Source organism: Humulus lupulus, chromosome 3 (genome assembly GCF_963169125.1).
Source record: "Humulus lupulus chromosome 3, drHumLupu1.1, whole genome shotgun sequence".
In the NCBI taxonomy this organism is placed as follows: domain Eukaryota; kingdom Viridiplantae; phylum Streptophyta; class Magnoliopsida; order Rosales; family Cannabaceae; genus Humulus; species Humulus lupulus.
The window spans coordinates 128,716,112-128,726,444 of record NC_084795.1 but is presented as its reverse complement, the minus strand read 5'-3'; the positions used below and the strand labels follow the sequence as shown (position 1 = coordinate 128,726,444).

At 37.7% G+C, this 10,333-nt stretch overlaps 2 protein-coding genes across 2 annotated transcripts; both read right to left on the bottom strand.

Moving 5' to 3' along the window:
• Positions 1 to 1,326: 1,326 nt before the first annotated feature.
• LOC133825035 (uncharacterized) lies at positions 1,327 to 3,073 on the bottom strand. Its single transcript, XM_062258035.1, has 3 exons — positions 2,926 to 3,073; positions 2,128 to 2,661; positions 1,327 to 1,931 (listed from the first exon to the last, which is right to left on the bottom strand). Exons 1-3 carry the CDS (start codon positions 3,071 to 3,073, stop codon positions 1,327 to 1,329), a joined length of 1,287 nt encoding a protein of 428 aa, XP_062114019.1.
• A 118-nt stretch (positions 3,074 to 3,191) lies between these two features.
• On the bottom strand, positions 3,192 to 4,723 carry LOC133825034 (uncharacterized). The gene is made up of 3 exons (XM_062258034.1): positions 4,285 to 4,723; positions 3,798 to 4,186; positions 3,192 to 3,683 (listed from the first exon to the last, which is right to left on the bottom strand). Exons 1-3 carry the CDS (start codon positions 4,721 to 4,723, stop codon positions 3,192 to 3,194), a joined length of 1,320 nt encoding a protein of 439 aa, XP_062114018.1.
• Between the last annotated feature and the right edge of the window lie 5,610 nt (positions 4,724 to 10,333).

Genomic DNA, 10,333 nt, shown 5'->3' with positions numbered 1-10,333 from the left:
TGTATTTACAGTCTTTTCCAAGATGCTTTTAATCTCTTGATTTGACACTTCTGCTTGACCATTTGTAAGTGGATGGTAGAATAACGCCTTTCGATGATGAACTCCGTAACGAGCACAGAGAGCAGTAAAGGACTTGTTGAAAAAATGATTCCCTTTATCACTAATAATTTCTCTTGGACTACCGAACTGGATAAAAATATTTTTGTGAAGGAATTTAAGTACCTCTTTACCATCACAATTAGGAGTTGCTACAACTTCTACCCATTTAGAAACATAGTCCACTGCAAGCAGAATGTACTTGTTATTATAAAATGACGAGAAAGGTCCCATAAAGTCTATTCCCCACACATCAAACAACTCAACTTCCAGAATACATGTCATTGGCATTTGATCTCTTCTTGATATATTACCAGTTCTTTGACAACAATCACAACTCTTGACAAAGACATTAGCATCTTTAAATAACGTAGGCCAATAAAACCCACATTGCAAAACTTTTGTTGCTGTTCTTGTTCCTCCGAAATGACTGTCACAATGCAAAGTATGACAATTAGTAAGAATGGATAGCATTTCTTCTTCTGGGATGCATCTTCTAATTACTTGGTCAGCACAATGACGAAAAAGAACGGGCTCATCCCAATAATAATGCTTAACTTCCGAATAGAACTTTTTAAGTTGCTGCCTTGACATGTCAGGAGGCACAACCTTTGCTAGCAAATAATTAACATAATCCACAAACCACGGTAGCTTTTCTTCTTCAGCAATCAAAAATAACTGTTGATGCGGAAAGTTGTCATCAATTTGTACATTTTTCTTATTAGGATCTTCTTCTAATTCCAGTCTAGATAAATGGTCTGCAACTAAATTTTCTGTCCCCTTTTTATCACGAATTTCCATGTCAAACTCTTGCAATGAAAGGACCCATCGAATCAAACAAGGTTTTTCATCCTTCTTGGTCATAAGGTACTTAATAGCATAATGGTTTGTGTAGACAATAACCTTACTACCAATTAAGTATGGCCTGAATTTATCAAACACAAAAACAATTGAAAGTAATTCCTTCTCAATAGTTGCATAGTTTAATTGAGCATCATTCAAGGTCCTACTAGCATAATAAATCATTCGAAAAACCTTGTCAACTCGTTGCCCTAGAACTACTCCAACTGCATAATCACTCGCATTACACATCAATTCAAAGGGAAGTTCCAAATTTGGTGGTACCACAATCGATGCAGTAATCAGTTTCTCTTTCAAAGTATTAAAAGCTCTTTGACAATCAGCATCAAAATTAAACTGTTCTCCATTCATTAATAGAGCAGACAGGGTTTAGAAATCTTTAATAAATCTCCTATAAAATCCAGTGTGGCCAAGAAAACTCTTAACACCCTTAACTAAAATCGAAGGAGGCAAGTTTTCAATAGTTGAAACCTTCACACGATCTACTTCTATTCCTTTGCTTGAAATCTTATGCCCCAAAACAATTCCTTCACTCACCTTAAAGTGACATTTTTCCAAATTCAGGACCAAATTAGATTCTTCGCATCTTGTTAACACCTTCTCCAAATTCTGTAAACATAAATCAAATGAAGAACCAAAGACCGAGAAATCATCCATAAACATTTCAATGCTCTTCTCCACCATATCCGAAAATAATGATAGCATGCATCTCTGAAATGTAGCAAGAGCATTGCATAATCCAAATGGCATTCTACAAAAAGCAAATGTACCATAAGGACAAGTAAAATTTGTTTTCTCTTGATCTTCGGGAGCAATAGGTATTTGGTGATAATCAGAATACCCATCTAAAAAACAATAAAATTGATGGCCTGACTGTCTATCAAGCATTTGATCCACAAAAGGCAGTTGGAAGTGGTCTTCCCTTTTTGCCTTGTTTATCTTTCTGTAGTCAATAAAAATTCTCCACTCCGTCACTGTACGAATTGGAATTAACTCATTATTCTCATTTTTTTACTATTGTCATTTCTCCTTTTTTCGAAACCACTTGTACTGGGCTTACCCACGTACTATCCTAGATTGGATAAATAACTCCAGCATCTAACCACTTCAAAATTTCTTTTCGAACCACCTCCTTCATTGCTAGATTTAGCCGCCTTTGAGCATCAATACTAGCCTTATTGTCCTCCTCTACGAGAATAGGGTGCATAACAGTAGATGGGCTAATTCCTTTTATATCAGCTAAAGTCCAACAAATGGCCAATTTATGAGCTCGAAGTACTCTTAATAAGTTTTCCTCTTCAACAATAGATAATGAAGCAGAAATAATAGCAGAGAGAGTATCATTCTTACCCAAGTACGCATATTTAAGATGATCTAGTAAATATTTCAATTCAAGGATAGGTGGTTTCTTTATAGATGGTAGTGGTCTCTTGGGTCGTTGTCCAAGTTCCTCATATTTCTTCTTATAAATAGGTCCAACGGAGTTTAGCCATTTTACATATTTAAGAACCTCAATACCATCACAGTCTTCCCCACCTTGTGCAATAAGGCTCATCTCAAGCGGATCTTCAACAAGTTGTCTAGTTGACAATCGTTCCTCAATTACATTTACACTAAAGCAACTATCACTTGCACTAGGATACTTTAAAGCCTTGAACACATTAAATACAACCTCATCACCTTGCACCCTCAGCCTTAACTCTCCTTTTAGAACATCTATCAAGGCTTAACCAGTGGCTAAAAACGGTCTTCCCAAAATAATTGGAACATCTTCACCTTCCTCCATATCAAGAACAATAAAATCAGCAGGAAAGATAAATTTGTCCACTTTAACAAGAACATCTTCAATAATAGCTCAGGGGTGTGTCAATGAATGGTCAGCCAGTTGTAGAGTAACCGTAGTGGGTCTAGCTTCCCCCAAACCGAGTCTTCAAAATACAGACAGTGGCAGTAGATTAATGCTTGCACCTAGATCACATAAAGCCCTCTCACAATGAAAATTCCCTATGGTGCAAGGTATAGTGAAACTGCCCAGATCTCTCAACTTTTGAGGAAGTTTCTTTTCAATTATGGCACTACACTCTTCTATCAAAGCTACGGTTTCATAATCCTCCATTTTTTTTATTAGATAGAATATCCTTCATAAAGTTCACATAACTAGGCATTTTTTCAAGAGCTTCCAGAAAGGGAATGTTAATGTGAAGTTTCTTAAATACTTCAAGAAATTTGGAGAATTATTTGTCAAGATTAGCCTTTCGAAACCGTTGAGGATAAGGAATCTTGGGAGTCGACTCAGTGTATTTGGGCTTTTCTGTCTTTTGAAGATCGTCAGTTGCCTCCTCTTGTGCTGGATTAGGTACAGGTTGATCTTCAATCTTAGTACCCTTGTTTTCTACTATAGGCCCCTCATACTTAGTCCCACTCCTCAAAGTAACCGCTTGACATTGCTCTTTTGGATTCACCACAGTTGAGCTAGGTAAAGCCCCTTGATTACGATCTACCATTAACTTTGCAAGTTGGCCAACTTGTGTTTCTAAGCTCCGAATGGAGGATCTGGTTTCTGTCATAAATTGGCTCAATGCATCAGCGGATACCTCTAGTTTAGTCATGTGAGGCGGTGGTTGTTGATGTTGCGACATTTGTGGCCTTTGAGTATCATAAAAGGGCCTTGGGTTTAGCCCATAAGATGGTCTATGTGGAGGATATTGAGGTGGATTTGGATGATACTGTGGTTAATTATTACTCCATGAAAAATTAGGATGGTTCTTGTATGCTAGAGTATAATTATTAGGGTATGGGTTATTATTAGGTGGCCTTGGGAAATTGCCAATGGCTTGAACCTGTTCAAGTGGGATATCATCAACTGAATAAGAACTCGTCGCTGGACATTGCTGAAAATAATGAGGGCCTCCAAATGTCTCACAACTGATAGGAGTAGGTTGTAGTTGCATCGCTTGAGCAGAACTATAGTTTTGTTGTTGTATTTGTTTTGTTAGCGAAGCAATTTGAGCAGTGAGCATAGCAATTGGATCAACTTCTAAAACTCCTGCCACCTTCTTATTTTCTCGCTCAGATGGCCAATTATAATTATTCATGGCCATTTCCTCTAAAAGCTCATGAGCTTCGTTAGCACTTTTGCTCATAAATGCTCCACCTGCTGCTGCATCTATGATAGTCCTTGTATTTCCCCTCAATCCATTATAGAAAGTATGCACCAACATCCATTTCACTATACCATGATGGGACATTTTTGTAGCAGCTCTTTAAACCTCTCCCAAGCGTCATATAATGATTCTCCCTCAAATTGACAGAAATTATTTATTTCACCTCTAATCCGTGCTAATTTAGCAGGAGGAAAATACTTGGCGAGAAATTTTTGAGCAAGATCTTCCCATGTCATAATGGAACTGGCTTGCAGCAAAATCAACCAAATATTAGCCCTGTCTCTCAATGAAAACGGAAAGAGCCTCAAATGGATTGCGTCATTACTAACTCCATTCATTTTGAAGTATCGCATAACTCCAAAAAGTTGGTAATATGGATTAGGTAGTCCCCCAAACTGAACACAATTCTGAACCATTTGAATTATAGAGGGCTTGATCTCAAAATTATTTGCCTCCACAGTAGGTGGACGAATACTATAATGTACCCCTATAATAGTAGGGAGTACATAGTCCCCCAGAGGTAAGCCTGCCTTAGCTGCAACATTCCCCACATTACCATGATTCAGATTGTTGTTAGCGACATTATTGACATTCTGGGCCATCTTTTCAAGTCTTTTATGTTTTCTTTCTCTTTTGCAGGTCTTCTCAATCTCAGGATCAACAGGTACTAGTATTTTTGACCCCTTGCGTCGCATAAAAAAAATAAGTCACCTGAAATTGAGAAATTTAAAAGCAACTCGATTTAGAAAACGTTTAATGAAAACCAAAGTAGATTGAAAAATAATTATATTTGAGATTGATTATTAGTCCCCGGAAACGGCGCCAAAAACTTGGTATGTAAAAATATGATACGCAAGTATACGTAGTCGTGTCAAGTAATAAAGTCTATAAGAACAGAGATCGTCCCACAGAGACTATTAACCAATTACCAATAATTGTTTTTTCACTTTCTACTTGGTGATTAAAATTAAGATGAATAATTCTAACTATAAACTTAATTTAAATAACTGGAAACAGAATAATAAATTAACAAATTAAAAATCAATAATAAAAAGCCTAGGAATTAATTTCATTAACTTTTCATTCTATTAATTTTACTAATCAGTTCTAAATCTCTTCTTCCTATTCTAATAGCAGGTTAACATAATCGATTCCTATTCTTTTTCAAGATATAATATCTCAGCCTATATGCAAGTTTTCTACATCTCTGTGATAAACTTAAACATATAGAAGGCATTAAGCATGGAAACCTAATTACTACACAAGTCATACAGGTACTTTTGTCCAATATGTAACCTATGTCTATATAATGTTAGCATATTCAATTCTCATCATTTGAATTTTGAATCAAAACCATTAAATCAAGTAAATAGTGACCAAGTATTTACCAGCATTAAACAAACATCATATAGATTAGAATAGAGAAGAAGTATCAATAGAACATCGTAATAAAATTAAATTGAAATTCAAGTGACTACATTAATCCCTTGATAAAAGATTTAGTTCATAGCTAACATAATGAAAATAAACTTCAAATAATTATTCATAGAAAATAACCTAAAGATTTCAGATGAAGAGAAAAATCTAAAAAGTCAAGAAAAGAAATCTAATTACAGCAGCCTTTTCTAAATCTAGGGTTTATAAAACTAAAACTGCCTCCCAAATTTGCAGAATAATGTCCCTTAAATAGTTTTCCAAGGCTCCCAAGTGAAAAGACTGTTTTGTCCTTCAAAAAGAGGCTAAAGATCTAAAAACCGCGTCGACAGCCCTGTAGCGCTAGGTTTTGGGCACTGTAGAACTATTGACAGAGTCGAATTGCCTCAAAACTTAGTGCACTAGTGCTGTAGCGCTAGTATTGTAGCGCTACTTATAGATTCAACACTTCCAATTTTCCCTTTTCTAGCATTGTAGCGCTATTTAGAGAATCATTTCTCGAACATCTTGCTTCCGAAAGATGCGATTTTCTCCAAAATCACTCCATTTTCTTCCACTTTCACTTCATTCCACTCTTTTCACCATCATAGCATGAAAAACCTGAAACATGAACAAACGAGCATAATTCTACAATAAAATAGCCCTAAACTAATGAAAACCTTCATAAAAACTAAACCCTAAACAAGCCTAATACTCGTTTATCAAAAATCCTTAATTCACCTATACCCGCTTCTGCTGTGTATCACGCCTCTTGAAGAGAAGAAAGCCGAGGGTATAGCCAGGGAGGACTTCCAACGTCTCCCAGTGGGAGACGTTGGAAGTCCTCCCTGAACACGTGTTAAATAGTCATTTTATAACGTCTTCCCACTATTTTAATGTCTTCCAATTTTATTCATTATTAAAAAAATTCAATGTCTCCGAACATAAGACATTAAAAACCCCTCCTAATTTTTAATGTCTTACACCAATAGTGTAAGACATTGTAGGGAGTCATTAATTTTTTGTAGTGCATGCACACGTGGAATATGCTTTGACGCGTTCATGTGTGTTTTACATGATATTAAGACAAGTGTTTTGACTATTATTCTAGGCTCGTTGTGAAGTATTCCTGCTCTTGTTTTGCTTGGACTTGAGCAAAAGAAGTTAGCTAGATTTCTATAGATTGTTTGTATGTGTGTTTGAAAGTAAACAGGTACCTCTATGGTAAGTTAAGTCAATTATTATGCCTATTTAGTTGTTTGTTGAATGAAAGAAAGACAATTTCGGTAAGTGTAAAGTTTGCAACACTACAAAGATTTTACTAAGGTATGGCGTAACCCACAGGGCAGACGTACTATAGACCCCCAAGTGGGGACAAGAGGATCAGTTTTCCAGGGTTGTTTCCTGGTTCCTCACAAAATTGTACATTATTTGCATATGTATTTATTTCTAAATAAAGTATACATAAATGTAATGACTGTGTGTTATATTTCATTAAAGATATGATGGTAGTCTAGAGATGTTTAATTTTATGTTGATTATATTATTTGTACTTCCTTACTAGGATTTTTGCTCACCCCCTTACTTCCCATTTCAGGATGGTGTTAGGTTACTTGTTTGACACGCATGGTGAGCTAGGAGTTTTGATTATCATAAGTATGTATGCTACGGGAATCCAGTGGACGGGGATGATCCAAAACGACATAGAACAATTATTATTTTATTTTGATTTATTTTTTAACTCAGTGGGTTGTATTTATTTTTCTCTAAACTTCATAAAGACATTTTTGTTTTGAACATTCAAATCCATATTGCATTATTTTTAATAAGGCCCCTGTAACGCCCTACTTCCTTAGAGCCGTTACTAAGTGAGTTTTTAAGACAAAACATTGTGTAATGAACTCGCTAACCGAGGTTTTTAAACAAAAGTGTGACTAATTAAAAGTTAAGGCTGTAATCTTAGAAAAATGCGTCGTTTCAATAAAACTTCTAGTATTAAACATTTGGGATCCCAAAATAAGGTTTGAAAACTATTTACATCTCACAATAAGTTTACAATTGATCAGTTATAAAAAAATCATAGATTATTACAGCCATTTTCGAATAAACCCCCAACCAAAGCAATCGGGCAGGCCAAACATGTACGCGTCGCTTCACGCTCTCCGTACTCATGGTTGGTTGACTCAGTCATTGCCCTTATCTGCAACACAGAGCACCCGTGAGCCGAAGCCCAGCAAGAAAACCCAAATAATACATAGCATATGCAATTCATATAGTTGGCATAATTCACTGATAAATAGGAAAAACCATCATAATAAACAAGCACGGCCATGCCGCCCCAGAGGCCTTACCAAAGCCTGGGGTTTCGGTTCTCACCACGAGGATAACTCATGTATCCCTTGGGTCCCACCCTGAATATAAGCATCCCATGTGCCTTGGGTCCCACCCTGAATATAAGCATCCCATGTGCTGAGTGTTACTTTCGGCCCCGCTGCCGCACCCAGCCTACGCCGCTCTCGGCCCTTGCCATTCATTTCAGTATAATCACACATATAGTACATTCGAAATAATCATTCACACACATCATGATTCATTTAAGGTTAAACATTTGCACATAATACAATCTGGGGCCATGCCCTGCAATCACACAGTGGGGCCATGCCCTATTCTCGGGTGTTACGGTTTTCTTACTTGTATTCCGAGCCTCCTGATGCACTCAAGCTGCGAGCACGGTCCTCTAGCACGAGCCTCTCCAATAGCCTAGTCACAACACACAAAAAACATCCTTTAATATTAATCAATTCATAACCACTTCCCGAGACCAATCCCGCACTCTCGGGACCTCTAATTCCCTAAAACAATACACCGGAACCATCCCCCGAGTCCCCGGGCAAAAGCCCTAAAAACCAGAATTTTGCCTGCCAAAATGGCCTAGGGCCGCGGCACTCCCCTCAAGGGCCGCGGCGCCCAGCGACCTACCCCTCTCCTGATGCAACCTCGCGCCGCGGCGCCCAAGAACAGGGCCGCGGCGCTCATACGCGAACCCAGATTTCTGGGTTTTCCCATGCGTTTTTCCCGAGCCTCAACCTCTCCAAATCACCCCAAACAAATACCTCAACCCCAAAATCAAATCAAAACCTCAAATGGACCATCTAAACACCCATAGATACTAGAATCAAGACCAAAACACCATCACACCCAAAGATCCACCCATTGATTCCTAATTTCAGCAACTCCACCCAAAACTTTAAAAACATAACTCAAACTTTATATTTCTCAAATCAAAACAGAAACCAAGTCTTAAGTGTATATAAAATCCTTACCTTGAATGAAGAATTCACCCAAAAGCCTCCTTGATCTCCTCCTAAACTCCCACTTCAGCCCATTTTTCTCTTCTTCTTCTTCTTCTCATTGCCCTAACTTTCCTTCTCTTTATTTTTAACAAAGCCATCAAATAAACCAAATGCCCAAACCGTGTACCCTATAATCCCAGCTGAAACTTGTCTAAACCCCTTGCCAAATGACCATGCTACCCCTCCAAATGATCCTTTCCCAACTAAGCCCTCAAGGGTACTCTAGTCCTTTCACTAATATTTCATTTCTACCATTTTCTATCTAGAACTTGTTACTCTCAGCAGTAACTAATGGTTACCCAGGTTACTAAATCTCCAATAACCATTACCCGCTAAATCTCAACTTAACCATAAAATTCCCAAGGTACCCCTAGGCTCCTCCCGAGCCAGGTATAAAATCCCGTTGTGACTTTTGAGTAAACTAGCTCTCTAGGACCGTCTCGGCACGTGCATCACAATAATAACACCACACTCACGTGGTACAATTCACAGAATACAATTATCACATATATGCCCTCAGCGGGCTAAAATTACAATTATGCCCTTCTAACACGATCCGGGCCTACATGCATACTAATATACATAGTCATGCATCTCAGATAAACAAATAGTCATATAACATGCTTTAAATCATAATCATGCATTTAACTCATCAAAGTCACACATAAATCCCATCATGCCCTCCTGGCACGCTAATCAAGGCCCTTAAGCCTTATTAGCGATTTTGGGTCGTTACAGCCCCACTGAACTTTTGGAAAAATATTGCAATTATTCTATATAAGTATCTAAAATGGTATTTTAATAATGTTTGACAAGATAGGGCGTTATAAATAATATTCAAAGACAGGTCATTCATTTTTCAAGGAATCCCTCAGCATACATACTAAAGGTTGGGAGAGACTCATCTCCCTATGTCGTAAGTATATATGTTCCCTACTTGTTTTCTTTTACTTTACTTCTTTTAATTTTTTAGTACTATGTTTGCAGACCTTTATAATGCCTCTAGTAATTAGAACCACTAAAAAGAAACTCCTTGGAGAGATATGTGAGATCTCAATGGTCAAGATAGATGAAATGAACAACGGAGCCGAAAGGATATCAGTTCTCCAGAAGACGTCTATCGTGAATGAACGCATTGAATGGATGATAAATAGAAGGGGAGCACTTATTTGGTCATTCGAGCAATTCGGGATGCTTCGAGCGACATTAGCGACCAAATTCTTTGCGATGGCATCGCGGAGAGTAGCAGGTATAGGTACCTCATATATCAGTTCCTAGACCTGATCGAGTTTAGCCATATGGAATTATTCCTCACTTCTGAAGAGGACGGGAATTTGATGGAGCAGGAGGAGTTGGTAACAAACCCTATGGGAGAGGTGGCACGGCATGAGGTGCTTTACTCTATACCAGATATTAGTAGAAGGGATAGGGAGATGGATACCTTAC